This window comes from Schistocerca piceifrons, chromosome 11 (genome assembly GCF_021461385.2).
Source record: "Schistocerca piceifrons isolate TAMUIC-IGC-003096 chromosome 11, iqSchPice1.1, whole genome shotgun sequence".
Taxonomy (NCBI): Eukaryota; Metazoa; Arthropoda; class Insecta; order Orthoptera; family Acrididae; genus Schistocerca; species Schistocerca piceifrons.
In genome coordinates, this window is record NC_060148.1 from 58157135 (window position 1) to 58175734 (window position 18600).

General features: G+C 38.4%; 1 protein-coding gene across 5 annotated transcripts in view; it reads left to right on the forward strand.

The window, feature by feature from the left end:
- LOC124720001 (zinc finger protein OZF-like) overlaps window positions 1-18600 on the forward strand; it is a 57453-nt gene that overhangs the window by 12583 nt on the left and 26270 nt on the right. For all 5 annotated transcript variants that reach the window (XM_047245232.1, XM_047245236.1, XM_047245234.1 and 2 more), the window contains one exon: window positions 15697-15789. In XM_047245232.1, coding sequence (XP_047101188.1) covers window positions 15697-15789 — 93 coding nt within the window. The remainder of the gene's footprint in view (window positions 1-15696; window positions 15790-18600) is intronic.

Here is an 18600-nt window from a genome sequence, read left to right on the forward strand (position 1 = left end):
CGGGACCTTTGCATTTCACAGGCAAGTGCTCTACCATCTGAGCTACCGAAGCAAGACTCACGCGCGGTCCTCACAGCTTTACATCTAGCAGTATCTCGTCTCCTACCTTCCAAACTTTACAGAACTCTCCTGCGAACCTTACAGAACTAGCACTTCTGAAAGAAAGGATATTGTGGAGACATGGCTTAGCCACAGCCTGGAGGATGTTTCCAGAATGAGATTTTCACTCTGCAATGGAGTGTGTGCTGATATGAAACTTTTGGATTTTAATTTCTGCTCCAAATTTTTCTTTTTTCATCAGTGCTTGCTGAATATACAGATTCAATAGTATCAGGGATAGGCTACAACCCTGTCTCCCTCCCTTCCCGACCACTGCTTCCCTTTCATGCCCCTCGACTCATAACTGCCATCTGGTTTTTGTACAAATTGTAAATAGCCTTTTGTTCCCTGTATTTGACCCCTGCCACCTTCAGAATTTGGAAGAGAGTATACGAGTCAACATTGTCAAAAGGTTCCTCTAAGTCTACAAATGCTAGAAATGTAGGTTTACCTTTCCTTAATCTGTGTTCTGAGATAAGTTGTAGGGTCAGTATTGCCTCATGTTGTCAACAATTTCTATGGGATCCATGATTTATCCCAAGGTCAGCTTCTACCAGTTTTTCCATTCATCTGTAATGAATTGGTGTTAGTATTTTCCAGCCACGACTTATTAAACTGATAGTTTAGTAATTTTCATGTCTGTCAACACCTTTGTTCTTTGCGATTGGAATTGTTATATTCTTCTTGAGGTCAGGGTATTTTGCCTATCTCCTACATCCTACTCACCACATGGTAGTGGCTATCAGTAATTCTAATACAATGTTGTATACTTCAAGGGCCTTGTTTAGACTCGGGTCTTTCACTGCTTTGTCAAACAGTATCATTTCTCATTTCATCTTCATCTACATTCTGTTCAATTTCCATATATTGCCCTCCAGTACATCACCCTTTTATAGATCCTCTATATAATCCCTCCACCTTTCTGCTTTCTCTTCTTTGCTTAGAATTGGTTTTCCATCTGAGCTCTTGATATTCATTTATTCATTCAAGTGCTTCTCTTTTCTCTAAAGGTCTCTTTAATTTTCCTGTAGGCAGTACCTATCTTATCCCTAGTGATACATGCCTACTCTACTAAGGTATGTAATACTCCACACACAGACATATAGACTGCCTGGCCAGCTTTTCCTGATTACATTCTTCTGAGTAGTCTCTGCCTGGAGATCTGAAAGGGGGACTAGTTTACCTCCTGAATATTTTGCCTAAGATAATTTTGTGCAAAAGAGCTGCATGCTGTTCAGAAGAAAAACACACACAACTACAGTTACCCTTTGCTTTCAGCAATTTGCAGTATTGGCACAGGAATCTGGTTAATGTTACAAGGCCAGGTCAGTTGATCATCCAGACCATTGCTCTAGCAACTGCTGAAAAGGATTTTGCCCCCTCTTGAGGAACCATGTGTTAGCTTGATTTCTCCTCAGATAATACTTACCTGTGTTTGCACCTAACACTGTTTTCAGTATCGTTGACATGCAAGCAACCCTGTGTCAGCAGTGTCCATGGTTCATTTGGGGTGGGGCCTGTGCACTGTTGTTTGAAGTGCTGTCTTTAAGCAGGAGAACTAGTTTTAGCATGTATATCTGTAGAATTACTTCATTATCTATATGAATATAACAATTCTGTGAGACTGAGACTGCATTGGTACCCATACAAACTAACAGATGAAAACTGTTGCTATGTCTCCGATTTGAGGCTGTAACTCCTAGTTTCAGGATCAGTTACTTCAACAATTATCCTACCCAAGCATGCCTCCAGGGCTGCCAAGGGGATGTCACTTGCGTGTCCTCATAGATTTTCATCTTAGGTTCAGAATTTGAAGGTCAGTGACCAGCCAAATATTTTGTATGACACAGTTCTCCATAAAAGTAGAAACAAGGAATGCATTTGGCAATTGGGTGATTTGTGAGTGCTGGTAAGTATAAAAAAATTTATTTATGGTTGTCTGTAGCTGAATGCATAGGACAATAGTATAATAATCATGAAATTGGTGGTTCAGATCACACTAAGTGCTACCAGTTCTTTTAGTTTTATTTACATTCCATATGTAAGACGAATGGTAATTTTAATTCATGCTGAATCATACTTTTTAATACTTATTTTTAATTAAAAGTTACATAAAAATGCAAGTTCTGTTGAGAAATTACATTTTGGTACAAAAATGAAGAGCATCAAATGGAAAATAAAGAAATCTAACATAAATTCATCAAAATATTTCTTTTCATATGTCAAATGATGAAAAAATATGTAATTTTCACCAAACCATTACAATTCAGTATTTGTTAAATTTGCAGTTTTTAGTAGTTTTGGAAGTTTTTAAAAAGTTGTAGTTCCTACTAAGAGATTCGAACCAGGAACTTCCCCATTAGGGCACTTTTATGCTATACTCTAAATTATCAGCAGTTGTGTTAATAAATAGGAAATATTTTGTGGTAGACAGCACTCAGAAATCTTCTGATGTTAAAGTAAAATTATTTTAGTTGTTTGGTAACTGCATAGTGCTGGTTTAGGAAATTGATTTTCCAGCACTAAACTCCAAATACTGTAAATCTGAAAGAAATTGAAGAGGATGATCTGCAAGATCCCCTTTTCTGTCAAGTTCTTACTGTCACAGGGATGTGTCCGTAATGCTTAAGGTGACAGCCCATAAAATGCTAGAAATCCAGGTTTAACTCATCAGTGCAGCCCAAATAAATTTTTACATCTGTTGTTACGTAGACGATTCTCTAATATTAGGCAGTCATTAGATTGCAGTGTGAATGTTACTGATTAGCTTAAATCTTCTGGTATTCAAAATTGCAGCAGAACTGTGAGTGAATAGAGCAATCAATGACTGTAGGATCCATTTTAATTATTGCAGAGGAACTGTTTTCTTTACAAAATCATATAGGAGAACAAAATTACCTGCTGTTTAGGTCTTTAGCCCCAAACATGTTTCCTGTGCCTCTTCTTACAATCTGAAATGACCTGTGCATTTTTCTATTCCCTTGAAAAGCCCATGTTCCATAAAGTAACAGTTCCATTGCCAGAGGTGGCTCTGCAACACCCACTTGTTTTGTTTAATTTGTTGGCTGCCCCTTTAGGTCTAGTGGTCTACTGTGTAGAATAAGTTATGTTTTTCTTTCTCCCTCTTGTCCCCACCTTAGTCAATTATGTATCTGTCGTTTTAGTATCTATGCTGTAGTAAAAAATTTGAAATGCATTTTTATGTTCTATAGTGGAGAAACTTCATAAGGCAAAGCATTGTAATTATGTCTTTTCTGTTACTGTCTTCTGTTTTGCTACCATGTGCATTATTGTCACCTATCATTTGTAGAGATGTCTTTGATCCCTTTTCTAACATTTTTGTTCAGATGTTCTGGGGTTTTCGTTTTTTGTTTCATGTTTTGCAAGATATGATCTTGCTTAGAAATTAATGGAAGGCTTCTTATATAAGCTGTCTTGGTGGTTCTCATATGTTCAACTTTCGGTTGGCCGTGGGGATTTGGGGATTTAGCTTCATTTGGGTTTGCTGTACAGGTACTTGCTGTCATGTAACTATGTAATGTTAACATTTTCTGGTCCTCACTGTCTTCCACAACATTCCCCATGCTGTTTGTATTGGCTGTTATGTCATGTCTGATCACTTTACCAGGTTTGTTAGGGAGAAGTATGTTCCTGTCTTTCAGAATTTCTTTTTAACAGTAGCAACCTGTGATCCTTCAGTAGTCCAGTGCTCATATTCCAATCTCTGTATTTAGAGAATTTATTATTTTTGGCATGTCTAGTGCTAACAGAACAAATATTTGCCTTTTGTGTGGGTTTTCTAAACAGTTAGAGGTTAATTTAGGGAAAACATGTTTTGTAGATTTTTCACAGGAATCTTTGTTCTCGCAGCTGTGCTAATGTCACAGGACATGATTTTGAGATGAAAGAGTTCAGATTGTCCTCTGAAATTTAGATCTACATTTTCCATGGATTCTCAAAATCACCTAAAGGAAATGGATGAACAGCTCCTGATAAAAGGCCATGGCTCATGTTGTCTATATTTGCTCAACCTCAGGTCATGTTGTACATTATTGATGTAATTTTCCTCCACATCTTTCTCCCCATTTGAATGCATGCATTGACCAGTATATATATCCTGTCACTGCAGTATGATACAGGAATTTGATTTGTATACAATATTTACCAGACTATTTCTTAAGCATTAATGTACTATGGTGGGTGGATGTTGGAACTCAGATGGTTATTTTTTCCACATCACAATTGACACTTTAAAATTATTTTTTCCTCACATTTGATACTTACCTGCATGCAGATTTCAAATTTCAGTTACATGCAATGAGATAAATGCATATTTATTTCATTGTACAGTACTGATTTTTCATGATGATGATAAATGTATTACTGCCTGTGCTCTGTGGTGCATCTTCCTAGTGGGTCCTCTGTATGGAATATCAGATTTTGTAGCTAATTATTTCTAGTTTTCCTTCCAGTGTTGTGTGTACAATCCCACTGTTAGTTAATGAAACTCCGGATCTTGTCTTGAATGCTTACACACTTTCCTAAGAGTAAGAGGATTGCGTATTGAATGGGAGTGAGGTTACAAATTCAAGTGTTTTGGGTTCAGTCCCAAGCATCACATGTAACTTTTTCACATGGAAATTGTATATGTGGAAAACGAGTTTCCATTCCAGTGTGAAGCTCAAGGTCCTCATGTAACTTACTGTGTCAGTGAGTTCAGAAGTTGGAGGAAGCCAGTGGCCTACCGCACCCAGTAAGACAATGCCTAATAGAGCACTAAGGTGTTAATAACTACCTCCAGGTTGTTGAAAGCTTTACTTTTACCTTGGGTTTCATTAGGTTTTGTGACATTTGACTTGTATTTTCCTCAGTTCCAAAATTAGGTGACCCAAACTTAGATCTGCATTTATCTATTTACTGTCTTCACAGGTGGTTTTCTAACCTAAAAATCCATTCTGCATGTAGCCTGCTACGTGTTTCGTTTCCTCTTGACCATAGTGCCCTCATGGGCTTTGCAGAGGTACCCTATCATCTTCCACTGAATAACACAGGTCAGAAAATATGGAGCTGAGATCATCATAAAATCAAAAAATATTCTTATTGGAGCCTTCACCTTGGCACAGGCAGAGGGGAGCTAAAGTAAAGAAGTAGAGCTTGTGAGTGGAGTTCTACAAAATGGACATGAAATTTTGTGGTGCATCAAAATTGCTTCATAGGTAGAGATTTGCTGATTAGTCAACCAAACTCACCGGAACATAATTCAGTTGCAAATGACAATCTATCTGTATGTAGAAAAATATCGAGGATGATACATAACCCAGAAACATAGAAAAATTAGGTAACAGTGAAAAGACATAAACTGTTAGGAGATCTAATTTTGTTAGGATCATTATTACTTGAAACATGTAGGTAAATAAAAGTACCCACTGATGAAGGCAGAAAAGTGCTGAAACATATCTGGGCATTTATAAACAAGTTGTTTGCATAACAGGTGGATCTGAAATCCCAGCAGTTGTAGTCTATATTACCCAAACTCGCCATTGGAACACCACATCTTGGATGGAACCTTGGCAAACACAAGATATTGACATGCCTCTTATGCCCTGTACTTTTACACTCAACACATTATTTTGTTTCTGTAATCTTATTACATAAATAGCTTCGTAGTTGCAAGTAGCATTTGTTGGAAAGATTATGTAGGGATATGCATCACTTCTGCATAGTGGCATGCATCACTTCTCCATGGTGGCATGTATCACCACATTTCTTAATAGTGGTGTGTATCACTACACAAGGCTGCTGTGTGCCGGAGTGTCTCTCTCTCTCTCTCTCTCTCTCTCTCTCTCTCTCTCTCCTGACACTGAATTTCCCAGTGAAGAGCAACCCCTCACTGCTTGGTTGGATATTGCAGTGAGGCATTCTTCAGGCCCAAATATGCAAGTTGGATTAGTTTGGGTGTCCACTCAACAATGCTGAGCACATCATGCCTCTTAACAAGGCAAACCGGAATAATCTTGCAGCCAGTACCCTCCCTTTCCTTTTGGCTGAAAACAAACCAGCAAGGTCAAGAACACTAGAAAGTTTATAGGCCTGTAGCATCTTCATTGGAACCAGGAGCTTCTGTTGTTCCTTAGTGGAGACACGGTAAGTGCAGGTACTTTATATGTACATTCATTACTTTGAAATGGCTTTAATGTGCCCCCATTAATAACATAGTTCCTCAAGTCAACAACTCCAGTGGACAGGTTTATTAGCTAAACTTTACAAACAGTGGTCCATGTACTGCACTTGTTTATGGTAGAAAGTAGATATTTGTAATGTGTCTCTGGATCGGTTTGGTGACAGCTAATAGGAAGATATTACATCATAGACAATGCACAGCTGTCAACCAGCTCATTCGTGCCATTAACATACAAACTAATCATTTTGTGGATGGTCTTTCCTTCACAGCATGCTTTTGACCCATGATAACAATTCTGTTAATGTTATATAATCATGTGTGTATACAGAACATATGTGCAGCTTTAATTTTGAAATTTTATTAATTTTATCTGGTATACAAATCCTGGTTTTGGTGAGTGGTATTGTCTGCATAGTTCTACTTCATGTTCTCCTGCTGCTTCCAAGAGGTTCTTGTATTGGGGTGTAGAGCAGTGTTTCACTGCCTCTCTTCAAATATTATTAACAGCTTTCTCTCAGAGATGAAATCTAGGTTGTGACAGACTGATATATAGCCTTCTGAGTTTTAGGGTAGCCTGGAGACTGACGCCTTTCTTTTCCCTTATTTCCTGTTTTTGTCCACAGTCCTGCAGGATACAAATCAATATCAGAAAGAAAAGTGCAAAAATAATTGATGTGAACCCAGTGTTACATTATGTGTTACATGTTTTTGTTTGGTCCCTGCAAACAGGGTTTTTCCATAGGAGCCCTGATTTTTTTTTTTTTTTTTATCCTGCATTCTGAAGCCTTCTGGGATCTATGTTGGTGGCAGTGTATCATTCTACAGTCGATTGCATAAGCTGGTTATCTGAACTTTCCCACTAGCAGTTTACAAGAATATGTTCTTTCCATGGGAACCTAAAAGTACTACCCAGTTCCCTTTACACAGGTCCCACTACCTGTGTAGCCACTTCCTGTGTATAGTGGACCCCTGACCTATTAAGCAGAATCCAGAAACCCACCACCCTATGTTGCAAGTCAAGGAATCTTCAGCCAACGTGGTTGCAGAACCATGTGGACCCTTGATTCGGGCCATCCACTGGCCTCTGTACCCAAGGACAACAGTTGGTTATGCATACGATGCTACAGATGGCGAGCTCTGCCTTCATCTCACAACCAAGACTTGGTCTTTACTACTAGCCACTACAGCTAGCCAATCAAAATCAAAGCATCTCTTCCAATCCAATCCATCTTTTTAGTTCCAACATGAGCCACTACCTGCACTTGGCAGCACCCTTTGTTCTTCATGGTACCTGGAAGCACCCATTCCCAATCTAGGATAATCCCTTCAAAAATTCCTCCTTATATGTGCACAGTGCACACTGGATTCCTTCCCCTTCTTGGCACCTACATTCCCTGATATTGGTACTCCCAACTACCAGTAAATCCACCCTGTGTGAATGCCCAGACCTTGTGAGCTGAGAGACTTGCTCTGGAGAAGAGGAGTGCCTTCATCTGGCTCAGCCACAAATAGCACCCAGAATTTGTTTGTTGTATTATCTGGGGTGGAACTCTGAACAGCCCCTCAGAAATTCTTTTGCTGGAGCTACCTATCACTCAACCACAGGTGACAGGTCACCTCCAGTGCAGGCAGTTCCAAGGAGGGCCACAGTAGTGGACCAATCGGGGAGTGTGTGGGACATAGTAGACATCTAGTCTTCCATAATGATGCCAATTGGCAACAGCCTCAAGCAGTGTGACCAAAGCCAACACCACCTGGAGCTGTTTGCTAAGAGTCACGAACTAGGCTCAAACCTGAACAGAGCAGTCAGCCCCTATTCATATCAAAGATGGAAAAACTGCACACTACCCAGTTATTAGGATGCTAGACTGTGCCTGGTAATTATTCAGACATGAAAGAAATTAGAAAGTAAACTATATCCACACAGATAACTGAAAATAAGTTGCTGCTGTTTGAGGCTTATAAATACAATTTGCAAACAAATGGTGTTCTCATTTTATCTGCAGCAGCACATAAGATTGGCACTCTGGTGGTCCAGCCAAACTGACCCAGTCAAAGCAAAGCAAAAACAAAAAAATACCAGTATGATAAAAGTATCAATAAAAGTGTCAGTCAGGTACTCCATGCCACACTGTGGAACGAACAGTTCTCAAGATACAAGACAAACACTAGCCCTAACTGGGACATTTGCGACTTGATCAGTTATAGCAATCAACACCATCCAGATAAGATGCCTCTTTCTTCCAGATGCTGCACCAAGCTCACTTGGTCCCTGCAAACAGGGTTTTTCCATAGGAGCCCTGATTTTTTATCCTGTATTCTTAAGCCTTCTGGAGTCTATTTTATAATTTATCTCCTTTAAACCATTTAATGACATTGGTCCTCTGCTCAGACCTTACTGTGTCAGTGCAGCACTCTTAATTCCTGCTCTTCACAGAAAACTGTTTCACTAAAAGCCCATAGTCTCACTTGATAGCCACGCTGTTCACTCACGTTATGGTTTGTCAAATGATAGCATTTATGTCATAGTGTCAGACAGTGTATAGTGTCAAATTTTGCACTGGGGTGTCCAAAGTCGGAACTAATTGTTTCCAGTGTAAACCAGTTCCCCATTAATGCAGCTACCAAGTTTTGCTTTGATATGATCATCAAAGTCCACACTGAACCTGTGCAAGTAGCTGCTCTTTAATTACAACCACCTGGTGCTTAAGTCCCATATGTATCCCTTCCATATGTGTCTTGTCAAAATTAGATATATTGCAGATTTCTTGAACACATTTAAACAGTCATTCTTCCTGCACTCCATGTGTGAATAGGATGGGGAAAAAGTCAGTGAGATGTTACCGCTGCCATGCACATCACAGTGGTCTGCAGAATTAAGATGTGAATGTAGACACACTCACAGTTAACAACATTAACATTTCCAAAATATATAAAAAAACAAATTCTACTAATTTGTGCCATTTAACTTACGGCAAACGTACATGCTCGCCAGGTAGGACTAGCAAATTTTTACAACTCTCCTTTCAAGGCAACAATTTCTACCCATAATGAAATGGCAGTTAAACACACTAATAACCAACTACCAGTATAAAACACACAAACACGTTGAGTAAAAAAAAATTGGCAGTAAACAGCTCTGTACTGATTGTTGCCATCAAGTCTGTGGAAAGTGGTAGTTGACACTGAACAATAGAAGATGTGAGGTCCCCCACACCAGAATTGTAGAACTCCACTTTTGGTTTACATGATAAATCGTACAGATTTAATGGTTGCTGTACAGTATGGGATCCTTAGTAGATAGGATGAATGGAGGGTACCGAGAAAGTTCAAAGAAGGAAAGCTTGTTTTGTATTATTGCAAAGTAGTGGGAAAAGTGTCATGTGTACATTATGAGTTGATGTGGTAAGGGGAAGAAAGGCGTTTCTCTTTGTATTGAGTTCTTTCCTCAAAATTTCAATCACCAGCTTTTTTCCTCTGAATGCCAAAATATGTTTTGACACCCAACTACATCAGGAGAAATGATGATAAAATAAAAGAAATCAGGGCATACACAAAGGGAATTGGTAACTTACGTGCCCAGATAATCTCAGCACTACTAGATCAGTCTCTGGCCATTCATACACACACAAGTAGTCTCAAGGGGCAGCATGAGACTTTCATCTGTATCTCCTAACTGTTACTGACAATTAGCAGTGCAGTTCTTCACATGCCACTACTCTGAAGGGAAGGGAACTGTAGCCGTGTGTGTGTGTGTGTGTGTGTGTGGGGGGGGGGGGGGGGGGATGTGGAAGGTGGAAGTGCAGTCTACTGATTGCACGTACAGCAGACATTCTTTTAGTAGTACACTCAAAGTGTAGATTCTAACTCAGCTGGAGATGTTGTGTTGTATTATTATAGGTGAATGGAAGGGAAAATGGAAAAAGAGTGAACAGCATCTACATCCATGTCCTCATAAAAATCCATACTCTGGAATCTGCTGAGAGTTACATGGCAGATAATACTTCCTACTGCACCAGTAAGTAGGGCTTCTTCCATTCCATTCACATACAGAGTGTAGGAAAATTGTTGTGAAATTGACTATGTGCATGCTGTAATTAGTGAAGTCTTGTCCTTATGCTCCCAGGGAAGTGATATGTAATAGGATGATATATATTTCTAGATTCATCACTTACAGCTGGTTCTTAAATCTCTGTAAATAGTATTTCATAGGATAGTTTGCATCAATCTTAAAGCATCTGTGTGTCTTGTTTCTTAGCATCTGCACGACACTGTAAATTGTGAAAATTTGTGCCGCTCATCTTTGTATATGTTGAGTATTCTGTGAAAATCATATGTGGTGCAGGTGCCACACACCTGAGCAGGCTTCTAGTATGGATTGTACAAATGTTTTATAAGCAATCTCCTTTGTGGACTGTTTTCATTTTACCAGTATTTTACCAGTTAACCAAAGTGTGCTATAGAAGTGCAATTTTACATTTCTGAACAGACCGATGGCCTCAGCAGTTTAAATCACTTAGGAATTCAATTCAGCCCCCCCCCCCCCCCCCCACACACACACACACACTATATAAATAGATATATGTTTTCTGGACATTTACAGCAAGTTCACAATCTCTGCACCACTTTGAATTCTTATCCAGCTGTGACTGACCATTCATGCAGCATTTTCCGGTATAGGGCGACAAAATATAAACAGCATAACAAATGACCTGCAAGCAGCAAATTCGAATTCCTGGATTTTATACAACAATTAAACTGTGCCATCATGATCCAGTACAGGTGACTCTCTTTCTGCCTTAACACTGCATAATATGAACATGAGAGAACTACAGAGAAATGTGTTTGATACCTTATGAGATAGTAAAATGCTGATTTGTTTTATATGCATGGGAATCTTTTGTGGCTATTTAACACAGTGAGACCATTAATTAATGTGAGAGAGGGAGAAAGTTGGTTATTTGAAAAGAATTTTTAACAACACATAAATGAGGGGAAGAGCAATTGTATGTGTTAAGAATGTCATAAGAAATATTTAATATTGGAAAATTTTTTCAGTTCTCACAAACATCTCTAACCTCCAGGAAGTGAGAAATTTCAGTCACTGGGCACTGGTTGCAGATCAACCAGATACTTCATTCATAATTGTTTGCACCTCATGAATGCATTATCATCATTGGTATAATGAATGGAAACCACCATCTGCATCACTATTTTCTGTAATAAAGATGATCAGTTTTCATGGGAATTGCAGATCAGCCCCGTATAAAAATTGGAAAAGTAAGAATGAGGCCAGGCAATATAAATATTATGCGAGTATAACACTATAAAAATAGTGATAATGTTACAAGAAATAACATCAACGTTCTGATGATTCATTAATTCACTGACAGCAACATAATTACACAGCTTTACAACATGCTTTCAACAGTAGGCAGCAACAACATGACACATTTACCAATCCAGTCCCTTTCCCACCAACACTGTCACATTTACAAACTAAGTACTTCTCAGCCCCGCTTTAAGGCTTGTGCTTTACACTATAGCTCACATAATACATGCAGTGAGCATTGATTTAATAATCTGAACATAACACCACTATATAGGGCAGGACCGGCCAGAAATTCTGCACGCGTGCGGTGCTCCTGCACATGGGCAACTTCCGGGTCACAGCGTGCACGCCGCAGCCGTCAGCGTTCATGTAGTGCATGTTTCTACCCATAGATTTCGCTTTATCCACTTGCTAGGATACTCTGTACTAGCGCATTCTAGTGCTCTTTCCACAGCTTGCAAGCCAACCATGGGAAGGTATTTTGCGTATTAAACATTTAAAATACTGTCGCAGTCTACTCATTGAGATGTCTAGTTTTATGTTAACAGTTTAACCCAGTAAGACAAGTAATACAGTTAACAACCGTGGGTTTTTATTAAGGCAGCTTGACTGACGGCAGGTAGATACGAGTAATGTTTTTGATCTAGTATTTAAGAAAGAGAGCACTTAGTGACTTGCAACGAACCTTATTCATGATTTCAAATAACATTAAACTAATGCAAGGTTTCCTATAACTAATTCTCGGTGCCCTCAGTCACACCCACATAATTTCTGTCTCACTGACCTCCGAACAGAATGATAACCGCAGACCTCTCGATCACCTGTAATTTCAATACCATTATTGCTACATCTTTCATCAGCTTCGTCTGAATTCTGCATAATAACCAACAATTCGATGAATGTTACGTTTTATCGACTTCAGCTGAGCGTAGCCCTTCACACATTAAAAAAAACCCTAAATGTAAGTATACATTGGAACAATCGGTTTAATGACCAACTTCCCTGATACTAACGTAACATGGAGCAGAATGAGGCACTAATGCACAGTTAGTAAACAATCATTTTTAAGTATGAAAGGAATAAATCCAAACACGTTTATCACTGGTCATGAGAAATGATAATAGAGATGATGTGTCTCATCCATTTTCTTAAGGACATTTAATTTTGCTTGTCGTTCTTCACTCTTGAGTACACTACACTCGTCTTTGTGATATGTATTGTAGTGTCTTTCAATTGAAAACTTACGCTGGTCGCCTATTATTCGGTGGCATAGCAAACACTGAGTTTTCACCAACGGCTACAAAAAAGAATTGCAGTTCCCAGTCATTTTAAACAACAGAGAACATAGATCTCCCGTCCTTTGCTTTTTCACAGTACCTGCCATTTCTCAATACTTCTCTGTTAAGGTTACGGTTACCAGGGGTAAACGAGACTGGGTATGTTGCGCTCTTGCTTGTACCACATAAACAGGGAAGTGGAGCCGCCGCCGTTCAATTAGGACACATGTCTAATAACAGATGTCGCTGTTGCACACGTGTGCAAGTGTGCAGCACTTCCGCATGTCTGCACACTGTGCAGCGTTTGGCCGACCCTGATATAGGGTGTTTTCTCCACCATTTACAAACAGGGATTGATTGAGGAGAGGATACAAACCAGAAAAGGTCTTATGTCCAGAAATGCATGATTTCCATGCTAGAGACCATTTGTTAAATCATACATTGTTACAGAGATTGTGGTCTAATATGTACCGTACCATCCAGCCAGTCAGTCACAGTCATTCTATGCATTGTTTCTCATACATCATGCTATAGGATCCTCTCCTGCCATAGTAATTGTTAATGTGTCATGTCAACTGCATTTGATATTGAGCAAGGAACTTTATTTTCTATGCCAGTAATTCCTAGACACTGCTGGACCTTTTTATTCAGTTGTGTACTGTTCCATAAGAAGGGAATGAAACAAGTGTCATTCTGGCTTGCTCTAGCTAGATAATTACTTGAATCAATTTATGCTAGACATCGCTAGGAGTGGCATTGTGACTGGAGTAATCTAAAATAGGGTGAATACGGTTATGAATCAGAGCAACACGTATGAACACCAGAGCAATGATAGGCAAAGTTATTACTACAATCGTCTGAAGTATATACCCATAAATTGACGAAACAAACTTTCAGCAAAGTGTTATTGAAATGTAGCTTTCCTTGTGCTTTACTTCATCCAAAATCAGCGTATCTTTGTTTTCATTTTGTCCTTTCCGAAAATAATTCCTAATTGTTCTATGGGCTCTTTGTTAATTTCACATGAGCATTTGAGATCATTTAATTTTGGAGATGTTTCAGAAGGTTGTTGCAACAATGCGTGCTTCAAACAATGTCTATATCCTTTGAGCTACTATTTTTCAAGAGCATGCTATCCAGAATAAATTCATTGTCACATCACATAATGCATTCTATTGCTGTTTTTAAATTGGCATTTCTTTAACATACTGACAAATATGATTTTCTGCTTTTACTAAGTTTACAATGATCTAGGACATTTGTCTGAGCTATCTTATGGTTTTCATCTGAGACTTGTTTTTGGAAGAGATTGATTTCGGCATTTGCTGTCCTTAATTTATCACGTAATCTGACAATTTCCAGTTCCTGGCACATGAACATTGTTGTAATGTGATTACTACTCTGTCCAGTACTGATCAGCTCCCTACGTTTTCCTCAGCTGAAGAAGCACTGGCAGACATTGAAACTGCAGCTTGTTTACTGTCTTCTTTCAACAGCTTCCCTTAAGCAAGTGCTTTACTGAAGATTTTCTTTTGTGTAATATTTTCGTTAGATATTTCAGTAAACTGGGAAATACACGATGAACCACTGAGCCGCTCTGGTTTTGAGAGACCACCCTTGTCTTAAAATTTCAACTTGTTTACTGGTGATAAAGATTTGTTGTTCCTCACTGAAATGTGGATCACACACAAAACAACTGCCAGACTGTGTTTCTGAGGAATTGCCGTCAACCATTTTTAAATTCTACTTTAGTTTTTGGAGACTTACAAAATATTTACCCTTAGTTTCTCTTCACCCATATCGGTTCACTGGATCAGAAAACGTGGACATGTTTTGTTTGTTTTCTTCTATAAATACCAGTAACTATAACTCTCAGCACCTCCTTATAATCACAGCCTTCAACTCTTAACCATTCACTCAAAAGTCCATAAACAATCTTTCGAAATAAGTTGAGACAGAAGCAACAAACACCATCCAATTCCATGTGCACTTAAGTCTCAAGTGACAGTGCTAGTCTTAGTTCTTGAGTATATGAAAATGGTACCTGTTCTTTCGGACAGGTACAAAAGAACAGATACCATCTTCATATATATAAGGCTCACTGGTCATTTGACAATCTTCTTCAACACAGATGCACAAAAAGTGCCCGTACTCTTACGGGTATGGGCAAAAAGCCGCAAGTAATGAGTATAATGGGCAGGGGCACTATGAGTATAGCGCAGGACAATAGGTTGGAAATGTGGGTCTCAGGGTAGGCATGCCAGAGATAAGTCCCTGCAGTCACACTATCCTCTGTGTCCTGGGTGGCTCAGATGGATTGAGCATCTGCCATGTATGCAGGACATCCCAGGTTTGAGTCCTGGATGGGGCACACATTTTCACCTGTCGCCGTTCACTTATATCAATGCCAGTGTGCAGCTAGGGGTATTCATTTCATTGCAGTTCTTGGGCTTACCACCTTTACTGTCCTATGTTAATGCACAGGGAGTAGCACACTCCCTCTTCTTCTTGGTACGGGCAAACTGTGAGGTTACCAGATGAAGGATAAGGGTCAGCAAGCACTATGAAGTACACTATGTACTGACTGATTATATGTAAAATTAGTGCAGTATGGCACTGTGTGAAATTACAGTGATACATGTTGGCAGAATAGCTGCTCAACAACTATATTTTTTAAATTTTTGTGTGTGTACATGATAAAATCTCTGAAAATTTGTATGATATTCATAAAAAAAGAAATATTAGGAGCCATGTCATAAGTACAGAAGGGTACAAGCAGTTTTAACTGAGTTTTTTCTTTCTTTCAGTGTCTTGAAGATAACTTGGGAAACTCTTGGCCAAATGATTTTATCAAGGAGGATCCTGAACTAAATTTGGATCTGGGTGAAACTGAGAATACTGTAAGCACTCCCATCTCTGATTCATTGCATGTAGAGTGATAAAAATGTATTTGCGTAATTGCTTAATGTAAGAAATGCATTACTGTGGGACAGGCACAGATTATGAGTTTTCTTGGCATAAGTGCAATTAATAATTTTACAGTACTCTTGTGCTATTCCACTTGATGTGGATTAGCAACTGTTACTTGCATATTGTTCTGAGTAGAATCCAAACCCTTCTGGATGTTAAACATTTTGTATAAGTGTAAACTCTGAGAGTGTAGGTCATTTGAAAAATATTCCTCCTTCGATTAACTTATGATTAATGGATTGCAGAAGAATACATTGGACATGATTCATCTTTTCAGTGAATCATTGATATTTGTCAGTTTGAACCAAAAATTTTCAAAGGTGCCAAAGGTACAAAGTGTGATACTCTTTGTATGTGATAGATCATCCTCGATGCATTGATCTTAAAATAGTTACAGTATGGCTACCTCAATGGTATCTGTTGAATTACTTACAGATTTGTCAGTCACAGAAAAACTCTTGAACCCATGCAGATAAATACTTGTATTTCGTCACAACAGAAGTCATAGCAGATCCAAATAAATTATCTTCTTGCCACAACCTACAACTTTGATAAGGTCTGCTTGTATGAAGCATAAAATTTAACCCAGTAAAATAAAATGTTGTGGTATTAATTTTGTCCACCTTGCGTAAGAGAAAGTGGATGGTTAGATTCATAAACTTCTCACAGGAATAAAACCTAACAAATATATAAGGAAGAGGACTGAAAAACCTAAATCAGAAAACATACTATGCAAGACACTTCATGGTGCATGGCGGTGGGTATGCTCCACCACTATCAGTCATTTCCTTTGCTTTTCCACTGGCAAGCAGAGTGAGGGAAAAGCAACTGTCTGTTGTCTCCATACAAGCCCTAATTTCTATTGTCTTGGTGGTGTCTGTAAAGGACCATCAGGCACATTGATGCCTGGTGATTGTGCAAGCATACCAGTTAAGGAAACAATTTATCATGCTAGGGACAGTGAGTATGGTATTTAAAAAAAGAGTGAATCTGCCATAACTGGTTCCTGCATCACATTTTCTCTTCCCAAATTAAGCATTTGTTTGTTAGGCTTCATTCTGTTGTATATGCATGGTGCAATAATAATTTTCTGTGGGGCACAGGCATAGTAGTTTTGCATATGGAATTCAGTTTGGAGAATGTGTTCAATATTGAAATCAATTCATTTAGCAAATATGTTCCTTTACTGTCACTGCTCTGATATTTTCCCACATTACATCAGTCCACAATAAGAGGTAAATCGACATTTTGGACTATTAACTTAGTTTTTTGGCATTGTGCTTAATAAAATTTTCCATTAGTAAACATGCCTCTGCATCATTTCCAAGTTGCTGCCTTCATGCTATTATGTGGAAAATTAATATGGAATGCATAACTTTAATTCCATTTTGTCCATTATCTTTACAATCCACAGTGCAACAGAAAAAAGGTATTTGTCTATGTTTACAAGTTCGCCATACATGACTATACTGCCCAACAGCAACCTTACATAATTGATTTCCTCCCATTGTTACATCAAAACTCACTATTTATGGTACACATCAAAATTCACTCGTCCAGAATATTAAAATTACTAAATCCTATTAATCATTTTCAGTTTCAGTATACACAAACAGGTGATTTCATTAACAAAAGACATTAGATGAAAAAACAGTAAACAGAAAAATAAAACTGTCTGTCTCTGACAGTTCTGGAGGATACACAAAGTGTGATGCATTATATTATAGGCAAATAGTAGTATCCAAATCAGACACACAAAGTTTCATTATGTTTCCCTTAAAATACACACTGATCAACATTTACATCTGCAGTGAGCCTCAAATGCCAGTTCCCTAAATCGTCTCGACATTGACTCTCGAAAAGAACATCTTCCCTCCAAGGATTCCTGTTTGAGTTCCTGAACCATACCCATAACATTTGTGTGCTAATCAAAGCTAATAGTAGCAAATCTAAAAGCATGCCACTGAACTGGTTCAGTGTCTGACTGGTGGGATGTCATGCATATGTTCCAACAAGAAAATTATAGAAAACAGGAGTTCAATAGAGAATATATGAAAATGGTGAGATAAAGCTGGGAGAATGAGATCAAAAACACTACCACATAAATTAAACCGGCGAAGAACCTACAAAAATGAAATTTTCTTAACTCCACTTTATGTGAGTTTCAGATATACCATGTTGTTATAGCCAATAAGGATACAAAAATACTCTGTGTAAGAACAAGAAAGGATTTTTTTTACTGATTTCAACGTCTCCTGCATATAAGAAACACATACGAATAAATCACTCATCATTAATCCATTAACACTCGTATTATGAGTAAAAAAATTTTCAACAAATTATTCGTTCATATACCATGAATTGTAAGAAACTTGCAGACATACTAAAAATCATTATGAAATTAAGCTAATGACAAAGGAGGAGAGAACACAGGTAGTAGAACATTGCATATGATCAGTGTGTAGTAGATGCGAGGGAACAAGCATTGAAAATTTTAAATAGTTACAAACCCCAGAAAATGGCAGGAATTCTTGAAAGTATAGAAAAGAATGTTCAAGGCTATAAAAAGGAGTGTAAACTGGGGTCACTTGAAACCAACAAAAAATAACAATTTTAGTCCATTACTTTCACTCAGATCTTGACTGTCTGCCTCTGAAAGAACTAGATTTTGGAGGCAAAACAATTCAGATTAAAAATCATCCGTTGAAAAACTGAAGGAAATCAGTACTTTGGAAAATAGC